At 31.2% G+C, this 18010-nt stretch overlaps 1 protein-coding gene across 1 annotated transcript; it reads left to right on the forward strand.

Annotated features, from left to right (window-relative positions):
- Positions 1 to 1326: 1326 nt before the first annotated feature.
- On the forward strand, positions 1327 to 12223 carry LOC135960491 (uncharacterized). Its single transcript, XM_065511794.1, has 5 exons — positions 1327 to 1704; positions 9173 to 10510; positions 10582 to 10798; positions 10861 to 11120; positions 11180 to 12223. The coding sequence occupies exons 2-5, from the start codon at positions 9222 to 9224 to the stop codon at positions 12120 to 12122; spliced, it is 2709 nt and encodes a 902-aa protein (XP_065367866.1). The 5' UTR covers positions 1327 to 1704; positions 9173 to 9221; the 3' UTR covers positions 12123 to 12223.
- Positions 12224 to 18010: the final 5787 nt, after the last annotated feature.

Raw genomic sequence — 18010 nt, forward strand, 5'->3', positions numbered from 1 at the left:
TTGATAACTTGGTCAATAAGTGTTTAATCAACAAAATGAGCTCGATCTGTGATCACTCATAATTCTGACTAAAAATCGATTTTTTTATATAAAAACTCAAAATATCTAAATTCGTAAATAACTTGGCCAATAAGCGTTTAATCAAGGAAAAAGGGCTCGATCTGTGATCACTCATATTTCTGACCAAATATCGATTTTTTATATAAAAACTCAAAATATCTAAATTCATTGATAACTTGGTCAATAAGAGTTTAATCAACAAAATGAGCTCGATCTGTGATCACTCATAATTCTGACCAAAAATCGATTTTTTATATAAAAACTCAAAATATCTTAATTCGTTAATAACTTGGCCAATAAGCGTTTAATCAAGGAAAAAGGGCTCGATCTGTGATCACTCATATTTCTGACCAAAAATCGATTTTTTATATCAAAACTCAAAGTATCTAAATTCGTTAATAACTTGGCCAATAAACTTTTAATTATGAAAAGTAGATCGATCTGTGATCAATCATATTTCTGACCAAAAATCAATTTTTTATTTAAAAACTCAAAATATCTAAATTCGTTAATAACTTGGCCAATAAGCGTTTAATCAATAAAAGGAGGTCGATCTGTGATCACTCATATTTCTGACTAAAAATCGATTTTTTATATAAAAACTCAAAGTATCTAAATTCGTTAATAACTTGGCCAATAAGCGTTTTATCAAGAAAAGGAGCTCGATCTGTGATCACTCATATTTCTGACCAAAAATCGAATTTTTAAATAAAAACTCAAAATATCTAAATTCGTTAATAACTTGGCCGGGCTTGACCGACCATACATTCTTACTTGTTTTAATATTATATTATAAATATATTTAGTATAAAAGAGGCAAATATCTTCAATTCCAACGATTCTTGTTTAAACTTTTGAAAAAAAAATATAAAAATGTCTAGAAACGCTAAGCTGATTACCATAAAACGCATTTTTGTGAAACTTAAATACATATCACACAAATTTAGTAAGAATCGACGTTATGTTATTGTCAACATATTCTACTTAGGTGACTTTCCCCCACTATAAACAAATCAAATTCCAATATTTAATAAAAAACACTAAAATGATATTGGAAGTGTACAAAATATGTATAAATATTAACAACAAAAACACACAAAAACTTTGCTCTACTTAGTAATCCAAAGCATTTTTGTTTATCAATTTTTTTTTGTATGATTGTGTTTGCAGCTTATCTTATCAATGCGAATGGAAGCGAGACTGTATGGAAAAGGGTCTCAAAGCCCCAGCACACCAACAGGTGAGTAACATTTTTCACAGTATTAAACGAGATTTGGACGACTAAACGAGCAGCAACCGAAATAATAAAAGAAATATAAAATTAAAATAATAAATATCAATAAAATATCATAAAACAAATTGTGCAATACGAAGAATAATTATTCTAATATTCTTAAAAGAAAGTCAAATTGAGTATAATTTAAAACTCAAATTGTTCTTAATAATTTCATGTGTTTATGAAAAAAAACAGTGAAATTACATATATGAAAAACAAATAATTAAACATGAATTCCTAACTAGCAGTTTTAACAAAATGTGTTTAAACAATAAGTTTTATTTATAAAAAGTGACTAATTTTATGTATTTCTTTAGTATTAAAAAGAAATTTAATGTGATTTTAAATAAGTTGTTATTAGATTAAAGGTAAGAAGAGAAAAAGAAATTAGTTAAGTGTAAATAAAATTAATAAAAATTAGTCTAAATATAGAAATGTGTTTAGTCAAGGGAAGTATTCCTCATATACTTTATAAATTAGGTGAGCAAGTTGTTGTTCATCGTGCATCGCCAATAGATAATAAATTTCTCTTTATAATATTTAAACATATATTTGAAATACTATATACAATACAATACCTACAACCAAGAAATTTTATTTGTTTGTTTGTGCTACATTATTTACAACGCAATTACATTTTTTTTACAAAACTGCTTGTTTTTTTATTGTTCTGAAGAGTTAAATATAAATTGAAATAAATTCAAATATATTTACCAGCCCTAAATTTCACCACAACAAGTCCAATTTTTATAATTATGGGAGACCAAAAAAATTACCTTCCATATCACTGTGTTCTACACGACCCCAACATTGGATAGTCACAAAGCACGTGCTCAGAGATCAGAGAGTGCATCTCGCAAAGGTACAGTGAAATAACTCCCAAAAAAACTAACCAATTCTCAACCTTAAACAGTGAAATAACTCCTAAAGGGAGTTATTAATAAAAAGTTTTATATTAATAAAAAGATTACTCCCAAAAATAATGAAACAACTCCCAACAAAATTAAAAAATCCCAAATTGTAAGTAATGTATTTATTAATGCTTACAGAACGGTAAATGGTTTCTCCTCTGGGGTATATAAGATGCCCTATAGCGCCGATCCTGAAAAGATTTTCTTATTCGATTTCAAAAACTAAACTCGAATATTTCCTTGCTACGTCTGCGTCTAATTTCATGCCAATCGGATCAGCCAGTTATAAATGGCATATTTATTTACAAAATATTCCTATTCTGCCCCACTGTGCCCTGAGATGTATCAAAATCCGGCTTCGCCTAGTAAAGATTTCTTTAACAGCTGCTCAGTTTCGAAATACATCAGAAAACCTTTTCGACTGGAAATGCATAATTTTGGCAAAAACAAGTAAGAAAGTAAAAGAGCAAAAACATTTTTCTTTTAATATTTCAATAATTTATATTTTTGAGTGATTTTCGGAAGAGGGCCTTATATGGGGGCTATGAACAATTTTGTACCGATCACCATGAAATTAGGTCGTGTGATTTATGTCTCTATGAAAGATTACTACGTTAAATTTTGTGAGTATACCAACATTTTTAAGCGATTTATGCACGTTAAAGTGTTTTTCGGGAGCGGTTCTATATGTGAGCTATGACTAATTATGGTCCGATCGTAACAAAATTTGGTGACATGAATTTTATATATATAAAACTTATTTGGAACGCAATTTGTGAAGATACATTTATAAATTAAACATTTATGGCCGATAAAGTCCAATTTCGGAAGGACATTTGTATGGGGGCTAGGTGAAATAATGGACCGATTTCAGATATTTTCAATAGGCTTGGTACTTGGTCCGAAAAAATAATATGTACCAAATTCGATCGCAATATCTTCAAAATTGCGACCTGTACTCTGCGCATAAGGTTTATATGGACAGCCAGCCAGCCAGTCAGCCAACCAGACGGACATCGTTTAATAGACTCAGAAAGTGATTCTAAGTCGATCGGTATACTTTAAGGTGGGTGTTAGACTAATATTTTTGGGCGTTACAAACATCTGCACAAACGCATAATACCCTCCCCACTATGGTGGTGTAGATTATAAAAACAATTTGGCTGAATAATATTTGAAAAAAATGTTAGCTATTTTAAATAGCAATGTAATTTGGACTATAGCGGGTATATTGATGTATCAATCATAAATGTGAGTTATATGGTGACTTCGGAAAGTTGTTTTCAACATACAGATGGAAATGGCTATGTATATCGATTCCGCTATCTATAACGATTCAAAATATATTTACTTTATGGAGTTGGAAATGAAAAATGTTTAAAATTCAAACAAGTTAAATAACACCCAGCCAAATTTCATTGGGAGTTATTTCATAATGAAATAATTCATAGCAAAAAATTATGAAATAAATACCAACTCATTTTTTCGGTTAGTTATTTCACTGTACCTCTCGCATAATCTGCACTGTATTGATCCAACTTTGCCAAATGCAAATTGGTGGTTGGTTGGTTGGTTTACGTGGTAGCTCTCTCCACACAAGCCATCAAGAGAACCTTTACGATTCAACACTTAATGAGATAGGTGAAAACTAGATCAAATCCAGATGAATGTAACAAGGAGTACGATAACTAACTTGTCGCAATCAGGTATCCATTTAGTTCACAATCCGTTAGATCATTCAGTATATGCATTTCAGAAATCTGTATCTTAACATGTTTAAAGTCAGGCCTTCACAGAGGATATACAAAACTGTTTCTGCCTTTCCGCTATCCGCGATCCTATTTAAGACATTTAAAGCGGATCATTATCTGACCAGCTCGTCCGCCTCGTAGTATAGATAATTTAAATGTCTCCCTAAGACTTATTGAGATCCTACGCCACAATTACTCTTTGAACCATCAGTATATCTTTTGACATGGTATATATAGTGGTATACATCCAATTTTCTGATAGGGCCCAGTAGACCTGGTAGTCTGAAGCTTGGTGTCTTGGTCTTTGTGGCATAGATGATCAGGGAAACTGGAATCATGCAAATGCATGTATTTTCCTGTACGTCCCGTGCATAAAGTATTAATACATTTCAGAAATTTTTTAAAATTTTGGTATCGATTTGTTTTCTAAACAATTCGATAGTTCTTTAAACAATTATTTGATGTCAATTTAAACAATAACATATAATGTACTGTTTAAACTCTTTCATACATATTTGAATATTTTAAATCGACATAAAAACAATAATTTAATTGCTTGTTTTAGCAATAACCATGGTTATGCAACCAAAAATATGCTCTAAAAAAAATGTTTTATGCGCATAAAATATGCACTTAAAAATTTAAAAATATGCTCTTTAAATATAAAAAATATGCACATAAAAATAATTTGTTTTTGGTTAATACAAGTAATAATCTCATATATTTTAATATATTGACTTTTATCTTTAAGCAGCTTAGACCAATTATAATTGTACCTTAACAAAATAGTGAAATACATTAAAGAAAAATTACAATTGTAAAATGGGTTAAATATCCAAAAATATGCTACAAAAAGTAAAATATGCTGTAAAGAGCAAAATATGACAAAATATGCACTAGAAAATCGATGTTAAAACTCATTTTGCCCTGTAAATTACATTCAGAAACATACCTGGTACAAACAATTGATGGTTTCTATTACTAAAATGTTTAGTAAATACTACGTATTCTTATTGAATTCTGATAGAAGAACAAATTCTTTCCCTAAAGTATCCCCACGGAACACCAAGAAAAAGAAAGGAAGGAATTTATTTAAATTTCGTTCTACATTACATCTAGGTATACTTCTTTCATTTCCTAATAAATATAGTAGTGCATTATTTTATACAATCTTTTGTTCCATTTAGTAGTTTTTTACAATAACAGAGAACTATATATAATTCCAACAATTACAATCAACTATATTACTTTTTTGTGCTGATAAGCTTAGATAGTTAATTTTGATAAGGAAACTTTTATTTTTTTTGTATGAGACTTCATTATTATTTAGTATGGCAGTGAGTGGAGAATATTATTATCAAAACAAAAATCAGCTTTTGAAAAACGAATAAAAATGCACCTATAAAACAAAAACAAAAGAATTATTCTGTTTATTATTACAAATTTAAGAAGTAAATAAATAAATAGATGTTGTTTTTTTTAATTTTTTTGTTAAAAAGTTTCTTTGTTAGAGCTGCTTAAGGTTGTTAATATAATTCTACTATCAATTGAAATTATTTATATACATATGTACTTATTAGTAAAACGACGTTTTATTTTTTTTTTTTGTATATATACAAAAAAATATCTCTATTAAAAATCATTGACTTTTAACAAGATTTTTATAATATGAATCAAATTGCGTTTTATAGGCATGTTGTATGAAAATAAGGGCGTGTAATTATTTCAAATAATATTTTCTTGTTTTATAAACATTATTTAAAAAAAAAGTATACTATTAAGGCCTTGTTCATAAACAATTTTTAAATTTAACCCAGATATACCGACTGTACTATATGTAGTACATGAAGTTCTTGTTTACAGGATACATCACGTTTATCAAAATACCATATTTTTTTGTTCACATACTTAGTACTCACCAATACCGGTCGGTCAAGCCCGACCATATAGTAAAAATATTTTTTTTTAAATATAAATAATTTATATTCGTGAGTGATTTTGTGTAGATACATATATAAATTAAACATTTATGACCGATAAAGTCCAATTTCGAGAGGACATTTGTATGGGGGCTAGGTGAAATAATGGACCGATTTCAGCCAGTTTCAATAGGCTTCGTCCTTGGGCCGAAAAAATTATATGCACCAAATTTTATCGAAATATCTTCAAAATTGCGACCTGTACTCTGCGCACAAGGTTTACATGGGCAGCCAGCCAACCAGCCATATCATATTGTCAGATATGTGTAATATAAAAGTAAAAAGAGATTTATTAAATAATGCGCAAATAGATTTTTAATTTATCAAAGTTATAGCTCAACGTACAAATTATGAGATTTAAAAAATAATGAAAACTTAAACTATATTGCGTCCTCTTTAGTACTGTAAGCAAAAGTTCTCAAAAGGAGGTCTGTATAAACATGCCAGGGGTCCGCGAAGAACTCCGAAAAACATTAATCTTAAACTCTGTATTCAAATTGATTTTGCAATTTTAATTTTACAATTTGCATTGATGGGGGGGCCACCAATGATGAGTTGCTTTCTGGATAAATGGTTACCATTACATCGGCAAGCACTTGCAGCTAAAACATTGCCAAAATAATTCCAAAATGCCCATCAAGCAACAATTGAACTTTATAAAGAAAAGTGACTTGAGGACGCGACGTTTAAGCTATTAATACACTTTTCTTGAACATAGTTATGTGAAACTATCTTTTCTGCACTTTTATCAATTAAAAGAAAGAATCGAACATGGACACTGAGAATTATATTGGATATTTGAAATGTGTCTAATATTAAAGAGCTTTTAAAACAAAAACGATGCCGCAATTATTAATATTTTTGGATTTTGTTTTTATCCTTTGATAACTTTTTTACCTGATTTATATTTACATCAGGTGAAAAGTATAAAAAGTGGGCCGGCCGTTCTTTCAATGAAATGGCTAAGCAAAAGCTTGTGAGAGCCGCTGCTGTAAATACTGATGATAGACACACGACCCTAAACACAGTGAGGCTGAATCAAAATTTTTGAAATAAATCTGTCATTTCTAAATCGCTAATCAGATCGGGATAAAATTTGATGTGGGAATAGTCAACGAGTTTAAGATATTAAAATGCGCCCTAAAAATGATATGGCAGCTCAAAGTACATTTAAAAGTTTTAAACACGTGACATTTGTTTCACATCCGATTTCAAAGATTTCTATAATTTTGGAAAGCGCTCGCTATCTATTTAAATTTTAAAATTTTGCCATAACTTTTTCCCTTTTTTAAATTTAGGTCGTTCTTTTGGACCGAGTTTTTTCTGTTAGTTAAATTACCAATAATATACGAAAGGTTTCAGAGCAATAGTAATTATGGATCCAAAACTAAACGATTTTCAATTTAAAAATTCCAAAAATATTAGATTTTGGCTGTTTTGTGATCGAAAAGGTGACTTAACACATTTTTAATTAAAAAACTTTCCTTACGAAGAATTTTTTGAATATGACGCCCCTACGCCCTTCGGAAATTGACCTATTTTTTTTATCAAAATTTCAAATTTTGGGCCACATGTTCTAAAATCCGAAATCTAGGATCAGAAAACGGAAAACAGATTTGGAAACCTTGATGTGTTCCCTAATTATCCCCAAAGCATTTTCCCAGTGCCGAAGGAAATGTGGACCATATGGGCAAAATTTTAAAAATACAAGTTTTGAGATTTTTTTTTTTGGAGAATTGCGTGATTTGCATCCACCTACATTTGGTATCAAATGGTGTACCGACGTAAAAAATTTCATTGCGATATATTAACAAACACAACTTTTATTGAATAATTTCTATTTATGTCTTCTCCGATTTCAAAATTTTTGTCTATATATACTGTATTTTTGAAATATCGGAGACAATTTCACTCGGAATTCCACTAACATTAACTTTTTTTGTTTAGAAAATATTCTTTCCGATCACATGAAACAAATCCCGAATCAACATTTTGTACGAATCCAAAAATATGTAAATTTAAAGTTGAATATATAAAATTTTTTAATTTCATAGATTTTTAGTGAAAAACCCATATACAAAATGTTAGCCCCTGGAAAAAATATTGTTACGAAATTGTACTTGAATACAAATATAATGATTTTAAGGGCTGATTTAAAAGTAGCATAATGCTTTCAAATAACAGTGCTGTAATAGCAAACTGTAACATATCTGTGGGCATTATTAAATAAAAGCTTTCAGTTGACCATTGATCGTAAGTTGGCAACGCTGTTTGCTGCGACCGTATATTTGAATTCGAATATTCAGTTAAAGAACATTGTAGAAATAGAGCTTTCTAGATGGTAATGCAGTGTTAAAATGGTGGCAGAGGTTGCAGTCGTGCGTCAGTTTATCAGAGACGCTATTCGAATAAACATCAACTGAGTGCCTTAAAGTGTGCTATATTTCTCAAGTGAATTCGTGTACATTATAAAGTGTCTGTATTTCTGAGAATTTATAAACGTGTATAAAAAAAAAAACACTGAGTGACTATTTAATTCTGTTGTTGTATATTTTTAAATAAATAAAGAGTTGTTACAATTTTCAAAATTCTAAACGGCTTTTGTTTGCAATCAAAAGTATCCGGTTTATTTAAAGGAAATAAACTAATGTTTTGAATAGGTTAAAACGTAACAATATGTATTTTTTATAGTTTCTTAAATACATTACGACAGAGACTATTTCAACATAAATAAATTGACAAATTTTTAATAGGTGTCATTTACAGGTCCTTTCAAATTTAACCGATTTTATGACAAAATTTCGGATTTAGCATTTTTGTTCTCAAATTCCAAAGCGCGGACTCCCAAACCGAATATAGTTTTATGTACCTTATTATACTTTTAATATAGCGTATAAACCTTTTAACTGTCCCGGACTAATTGTGGCCCCAATGGGCAAAAAAGATACGAATATGCCCATTGTTGGAATTTTTTTTTAAATTTTTTATGAATTCTGGGATTATTTTTCCACAAGATATTAAATATTAGTTTACACTGCAATACTACCCTAATATATACACTACCTTGTTTTACTATAATTTTACCAATTATGAATCATTGACCTGAATGTTATCTCAGGTTTTTTTTTTTTTTTTTGTCTTCAATTTTGTTTATAATCTGTATTAATTGTTAATATTTTTTATATTTATTTTCAGCATTTTTATTTATATCGTATCCCCACCACAACTCTTTAACCAAAATAAAATGGCTAAACGAACGAAACCAGCACCTTATTTGCACACATTATTCGCCGTAGCGCTGATATCGTGTGCTTTCCAGCATATAGAAGCTATAAGTTGTCCGGCAAATTGTAAATGTTCTTGGATATTAGATAGTCTGGAAGTGAATTGTGCCAACAGCGGCCTCATAGAGTATCCGGATTTTGAATCTATGCCCATAGAACATGTTGATCTATCCGGCAATTATTTCATAGAGTTTCCTACTCAACTTTCGAATTATGATTCTTTGATATATTTAGATTTATCCAATAATCAAATAGAATATTTGGATCAGGATGCTTTGTTAGGCTTCAATGCCTTGAGAACACTTATATTGGCCAATAACACCATCAATCGTTGGTTAAATATAAATCCAAATACGGTTTTTCTAAATGCTATGAGCTTGCAGCGTTTGGTTTTGAATGGTAATTCATTGGAGAGTTTTAATGTGGATAATCATCTGGAAGTAATTGTTAGTGAGTCTTTAAGTCATTTGGAGTTGGAAAATTGTGGCATATCTCAGGCTGGTGGTGATATCTTAATGCAGAATATGCCCAATTTAGAGAGATTGAATTTGAATAAAAACTCTTTGGGCTCACTTAATGCATTGCCCTCTACGTCTTTGAGAGTTTTGGAATTGAGTAATTGTAACTTGCAGAGAATACCACGTTCTTTAATGGCGGGCCTACCAGCTTTGGAATTTTTGCAGCTTTCCTGGAATACTGCTTTACAAGTGGGTCGCTCAGATCGCATAGACTCGCTGACCCTTAACGAATTAGATCTATCCTATTGTAGTCTAGATGAAATTGATCTCTCTGCATTGCCCAGTCTCCAGCAATTGCATTTACGTGGCAATATGTTGAGAACCTTAACGGGGCAAACTTTTGAAAATAACACTTTACTAGAAACCATTGATTTATCGCGTAATTCTTTGCGCTCTTTGGAAGCTGAATCATTTTATAAATTAAAAAAACTGGCTGCTTTAGATTTGGCGTACAATGAAATAGCACGCTTGGATCGCAACGTATTTCGTTCGAATGACAATTTGGTGTCATTGAATTTAAGCCACAACGTTATAGATAAGTTTACCAAACTGATATCGAACTCATTGCGTGATATTAATTTGTCGTGGTGTGAAATAATATTGATTGATGGCACCGCCTTTTCCAGTCTATCGTCTTTGCAGAAACTAGATTTGTCAAACAATCTGATAAGAGATTTGCCAGCCGGCATGAGATCGGATACTTTGCAAAAGTTGGACTTGAGTTATTGTCGGTAAGCTAATACTAAAATATGATTCCAGCTAATAAACAGATTTTAAAGTATGTTTTTCATTCTTATTACAGTTTGTCTGCTTTAAGCAATACCACCTTTCAACACTTTCCCGAATTGGCTCAACTCAAATTAAATGGCAATCGTTTTACGAATCCTTTTCCCCGAGAATTTTTCCACTCCAATAAATATTTAGATGCTATATGGGTGGGAGATAATACCTGGATTTGTAATTGCCAAGACGCAACCTTTGTCGATTTCTATGATTATTTAACAACAGCACCCACAAGAGTAAGTATATCTAGAACTTTTACTAAAACGAATAGAAACATTATATTGCTGTCTCAAAATAGATTAAAGACCGCAATAGTTTGCGATGTGCCTCACCCACATACAACTATGGCAAGACTTGGCAGGCTGCCTGTGAGAGAGATTGGATACAAAATGGTCGAACCAACAATGCCGAAAAGCTTTGGACCACTATAATGCTGTCAGTAGTGGTTATAGGAGCATTAATATTCCTATTTACATGTTTCCAAAAATACATGGCTTGGAGAAGAAAACGTTTAGATACTGAGGAGTATCGCCGGAATCATGATGAAATGAGAGAAATGTAAGTATTAACATCAAGAAACTACAAAGACTTGATTAATATTCAATGGTATCTTATAGACGCCGTTTAAATCAACGCATTCTGGATGAAGAAGCTCGTCCCAATGCTCCCAATAGTTTTGAAAATACCTTGCCTTCCTACGAGGATGCCCTTAGTATGCCCAAACCAGTAAGACCCGTCAAATCTATGCTCGATTTATCGGAAGAAACCTCTAGAAGACGCAGACGCTTTAAGAGAAATCGCACCAATCCCGAGGAAGATATAGCCGAAGAAGATGACCAAGATATACAATATGACTATAGAAATCGTTTTCGTAGTGAAGAAATGCTTTCGAATCGTGACATAGAACGTGTACAGCAAATAGGTCCCAATCGGCGTACTGGTCGCATAACACACAACAATTCGGGTAGTCGTCGTTTTAGTATAGAAGACTCACGCTTTCCAGCCGCCCATTTAAAATCTCAGAACCTGCAGAGTGCTGAAAAAATAGGAAATTTCCAAAGCTATGAAAACAGTCCGTACACTAAACGAAAACCAAAAATTGCTGAAATTCCACCCTTTAAAAGAGCCAACCTAAGGGCAGACAGTGTTGAGTTCTTAACAGATCCTGAATATGAGGCTACCAGTAAACCCAGCAGCCCCTTTGCTAGACGTAAACCGAAATCACCTTCCCCGACTACTGCACTACTAGCCCCAGCTGTGGAAGATTATTTCAGTACAAATACAAAAATATCAGACTCACCCGAGGGCAGTGATTTCCATGTTGTCATTGAGCCCGATATTCAATCACTAAAAGATATAAATTATGACTCCTCTGCAACAGCATCAAATCCAGAAGATGAATTGATTAAAGGTAAACGCAAGAAATTACGCAACTGTTCTAGTCGTCGTGCCAGTGGTAGTTTTATTGCTGCAGCAGCTACGGCGGCAGCTAGTGGTGAAACTTCCGAGGAGGAACCCATTGTGGTGGTTCATCGACCCATGCGTGAGACTTTGTTTTAGTTATTAGATTATACATACTATATTTAAATAAGGTGTTTAAGTATTTTAAATTGTAATTTAAGTCATAATGTTAATAATTTCCTAAAGTATCTACATCTATGTACTATGTATCTAATTAATAAAATATGATTAATAATTTGTTTGAAAAACAATAGAATTTGTAATACGAAAAACAAAAACAAATTTTTGATAGTTTAGTTAGTTTTTGTATTAAGTTAAATAAAACTTAAACCGTTCAATATAAAAATTAAACATTAAAATATTGGCATGTTACTCTTGGCCCTATGCTCCTTGTAGGAGTTAAAAGGAACAAATACTCGGTGCTTATAAATTTATCCAATTTTTCCGGAAATCCTCCCATTAAATATTTTATAGTTGCTTCCTTTTCGGACGAGGAGTTAAAATCGAGGTCCTGGGATACCTTTCCTGTATTCTTTAATTCTGTTTTTACAAGAGCCCAATACCTTTCCACTGTCCGAAGTTCTGGACAGTTGAGTGGATATGCCTCCCGTGGTATAAAATTTACATTATTGTTTGAATACCACTCAAGGGCTTTTTTCCATAAAGGCATATGATGCCAAGTCGGGTCAGAAATATGAAGGCAATCTGTGCTGTCCTAAGAATGGTAAAAGCCATTTTTGTAGACACTCCGTAATATATATTTCTGTGTTTATAGTGCCTGATGTCACAAATGATGGGCTTCTTTTGCCACAACTGCAAATGGCTTGCCACACAAGAAACTTCTTGGGGAATTTTGTTTGTTTTTTGTCTGGTATTGTTCCTGAACCTTACCTCGTATGAAAATTCAGCCATATCATAAGTTTTATCATCCATCACACAACAGGTGTATTTTAATTACAAAATTTTACGTCAATCTTTTCGCTCGTTCTTTTGCTTCTAATTTATTTACCGCATTACGATCTGTAACTTTCTGAACTTTGTACGACTTCAACCCAGCATTAACTTTACGAGCTGCTTTTCTAATAGAAGTGTTCGTTTCTCTTCGAAAGAGTTTTTGCATTACCAATATCTATTAGATCTTTTTTTCTACACGATCCAGGTTTCCTTTCAATGTTCAAGACTTCCTTATACATTTGATGGCTTTGGAAATAGTGTGACGATGAAACTTCAGATCTTTTGTTAAAATTTTTTTAATATTTGTTCACAAATCTTTGAAATCTTACGTTTTGTTAGAATTCACGAAATTTTATTAAAATACCGAATACATTTTAGGAAACTCATTCAAATCCCTAGATCACAAATTCAAATCTTAAATATTTTGATATTATTTAATGGTGGTTGATGAATTTGATGAGTCAGTTTCGTATCAAATATTTTGTAGTAGTATTTTAGCTAAGACACATTTTATACAGTTTTGAAAACTTATTTAATCATTTTATACAGTACTTTTAATTAGTTTATTCATTTGACTTATAGATGTCGCCTTACATGGTTATTGAATACACTAAATTGGTTGCAATAGGTTGGTGAATACACTAAATTACTTAACGGAGCTTTATTTAGCCCTCAAACGGACATGGAGGAATATTTGTGGTTCAAATTTAATAAAATTGACCTCTTTAGATTTGATTTAATAACAATGAAATTGTTAGGGACTGTCCACATAAAAAGTATGAGAATATTTTTTATATGGCAACTATCAGGACTGTCACAGAACTCCATTCCAATAGAAAGTGGAATTCCGTATTTTGCTTCTTCAAAGTAAAACGAAAATTTCTTTCGGAATGAAACCACTTTCAGTTTTCAAAGTGGAATTGATATTTCTTTGTAATTATTTGTTTTTCTAAAATTTTGAATCAGTTTCTGTACTAAAAACTTCACTTATGCTTTAATATAAAAAAATGCTGCCAAATTAAAATCAGAAATACAGAATTATTAAAAATTATTGGAATTAATGAATTACACGGAATCTGAAGAACCTAAAATGAAATCGATCGGAATAAAAACTATGGAATTGAAACCATTCCGAACAGAATGTGTGACAGGCCTGTATACATCCGATCGTTGCATACATAAATGGAGACATAGAAAAGAAACTCTGCAACTAAAATTGTATTCTAATTACAAGTACACATATTCCTAAAATTATCTATGAGAAACATACTTACGTAAATTTTTTAAAATGAAAATTTCGTAATTTAACGCATATTACGGGCAAATCATTCATACTACACGAACAATTATTTTTCATAAAATAATTGTTCGTGTATTATGAGAAATACCGATCGTATACCAACCCTCGGACTATATTACTCCATATACAGATTTTAGGTGTTCAAAGTCTGAGTTCCCTCCAGGAATGAGTGGTATAGTTGTAATCTCGTTTATGAATGACCCCAGGATATATATAGATATATAGGTTGAAAAATTAGCTGTAGTGTTGGTTCTAGTGTTTTCAATGACGAACTTAGGATATGTATCTCAATACCGTCTTCGAGTGAATGTAGTGCTTTTCAGGCTGACATTTCTACGATTATGGTAGCTTGTAATACACTAAATAACCATAATACTCGCGATATTATCGGTATTTTTGTCGACAGTCAGGCGGCATTTCTCTCATTGAATGTCTATACAACTTAATATTCATTAGGTATGCTCTATCAATGCTAGGTCGTCTATCTGGCATTACTTTATTTTGGGTTCCTGCCTATTATGGCAATGACCATGCAGACGAGTTAGCCAGAATGGGATCTGCTTTGGATATCTCCAATGCGGTTTCAGTAGCAATTCCACTCGGGACTATTAAAAGTTTTCACCCCTATCGACAAAATATCAGCCCAATTATGAATAAAAAATTCCGCGGGAGTTTGTTCCCCGGGAGTTTTTTCACTTTGAATTTGAATAGGAAAAATGAGAAAAGGAAAAAAACTCCCGGGGAATTTTTATTCATAATTGGGCTGTATGTGAAATTTATTTTCCCATGAAATATCCATTCCCATGAACTTTTCATTCACAATAGTTAATTTTGTTCGTTATTGTTTACAAAATTTCATCTACAAAGTTCACAACATGATGAATTTTTTCACGTGAACAAAGTTGATGAACTAAAAATGGGAAAAGGGAACCCATTTCATGTGAAATATTGATTAGCGATAGGGGTGAATATCGTCGGACACTTTCTTAAAAAAGCTAAGAATAGATGGCGCAAGGAGGAAAAAATTGTTCACCTTCTCTGCGAATGTACAGCTCTGAGTGTCAAAGGCACAAATTCCTGGGCAACTACATTTTAACCAACCTTGATGAGGTATCTAGGTGTAAACTACATCTGACGAGTGGTGTGGTCTTGTCAAAACGAAGTCCTTTCAACTCTACTTGACTGTTCGAGCGCAGGGAACTACTACGTAAACTAATCAACCAACCATGAGAAATACCTGGTTTTCTTTAATTATAAAAATTCTCGGTAATTTATGGACCGATTGGTTTGCTTTTGACACGTATATTTTAGTAATATTTACAATGGAAATGTATCTCTGGAAATCGGTTTCAATGAAATTTTTTATGAGTTACAGATGTACGTATGTTGCCTTTGGAGATTCAAAGCGTTTATTTCAACAAACAGAAAAGCAAATTAACGAAAGTCGTTAATGCCCGTAAATTCAACCAGTAGATATCTACGGTGTAAAATACACAGCTGATAAAGTAATTTAAATTACCAAATATCTCTAGTTTGCAAAACTTTTTTCAGCTAGTAACTTTTACCATTATAGACAAATTGAGGTTTACTTTGTCATAAGGAAAATAAATAAAAACCTGTATATATCTCTTAGGCCGGGTAACTTATCAAAATTTTAATCAATGCTTAATCAATGTTTAAAAATTTTTTTTGTATGAAAAAAATATATTTAAATGCCTTAACTATGTGTAAAATTTTGATAAGTTACTCGGCCTTAGTTATTGATATACTTTAATTTTAAAAAATCTAATTCCCAAACGTTCCATTCATCTATATTGTTACGTTTTAACCTTTTCAAAACGTTGGTTTATTTCGTTTAAATAAACCGGATACTTTTGATTGCAAATAAAAGCCGTTTAGTAGTTTGAAAATTGTAACAACTCTTTATTTATTTAAAATGTACAACAACAGAATTAAACATGATAAAAATATAGAAGGTAGTTTCAATCAAAATTTTTTTTTCAAATAAGGTTTTTTGAAGTTTCCTTATTTTGTGAGCATTATAAAAAGCGTTGCCAAATTTACATTAGTTGAATTTAAAAAAATTAACATATAATCTGGGCTACCTGACAAAGAATTTTCATTAAATTTTAAAAAAATTGAATTTAAACGTTCCAAAAGGCTTTGGTGTTTGGTTTGTATAACCAACCCTCTGACAATAAATTTGTATATGTATAATTTTCATCTTTTCCTTCCGATGTTCTGAATCCAAATTCGGTAAGACCCATTTTTGAAATAATCTAACCGGCAAAATTTTCCAAACCGTCAAATTCTATATCATTTAATTTATAAATATTGTCCAAAAACTGCTCAGTTTCTTGATATTCTGTAATCTATAAAAAGAATCATATAAATATACATAAGTATAAAATACGATCAAAAGTTATTTGCCTCAATTTGTTCTTCATCATCTATTGGTATTCGATTAATTGGGGTAAAAATTTTTCAAATTAATGAAAATTATGTATTCATTTTTTCACAAACTTCAAAGAATATATGGGAAAATTTTTAATTAATATGGTATTACTATTTTAATGAAAACGTCAAAATCCTTAAGCATGTCAGACGTAGAATTTTAAAAAATAAAGAGAGAATGAAACTACCTTCTATTTTTCTACTATGGAATTAAATGTTTTATTTTATACACGTTTATAAATTCTCAGAAATACAGACTCACTTTATAATGTACACGAATTCACTTGAAAAACACAGCACTCTTTAAGGCACTCAGTTGATGTTTATTCAAATAGCGTATCTGATAAACTCACTAACGACTGCAACCTCTGCCACTATTTATAACACTGCCATCTGCTCTCTAGATTGCTCTTTAACTGTCTAGAGCTTTCTAATACATACGCCATCTGTGGTGTACTTTCTACAATGTTCTTTAACTGAATATTCGAATTCGAATATACGGTCGCAGCAAACAGCGTTGCCAACTTAAGATCAATGGTCAACTGAAAGCTTTTATTCAATGTTAATAATGCCCACAGATATTTTACAGTTTGCTATTACAGCACTGCTATTTGAAAGCATTCTGCTACTTTTAAATCAGCCGTTAAAATCGTTACATTTGAATTCAAGTACAATTTCGTAACAATATGTTAAATTAATTTCAAATTATGTCATCACATCTCAATGTCACAATTGCATCATTTGACAGCCACTTTTTTTTTACTTCCTGGCCTCAAATTTCCTTTATCGCAATTAAATATTTTAGAAATTACAAACGGGATAACAAACATATAAATGAACTTACAAGTCATGGCGATTGTTGTAATAAAACCGGTTAACTTTATTTATTAAAATAAAAAATATTTTATTTTCCTTTAAAACAAATTTACGAAAACTTTAATTTTAAGTGTTTCCTATTATTTTTCAAACATGTAAGCATAAAAACATTGAACAACTAATACAAAAATTAATTTTATAGTAACTGTATTGATAGAACTCAGCTAAATCGGTACTGTAATGTGCGTAAGTTAAACCCGATTTTTCGATTCCAATAAAGTCTATAGTTGTATTTACGAGTATTTATTTCTAAAGGTATTTTTCTAATCCTACTTTTTAAGACAATTTCAAAATCTTGAAATAACGACATTGCATGTGCTTAAATTCCAGAGATATTATTAGATTTTTAGGGGGAACAGAAATACGGGTTGTTTAAGGTGAATGCCGTTAAAGTTGGACTGAT

The sequence above is a fragment of the Calliphora vicina genome, chromosome 5, assembly GCF_958450345.1.
Source record: "Calliphora vicina chromosome 5, idCalVici1.1, whole genome shotgun sequence".
In the NCBI taxonomy this organism is placed as follows: Eukaryota; Metazoa; Arthropoda; class Insecta; order Diptera; family Calliphoridae; genus Calliphora; species Calliphora vicina.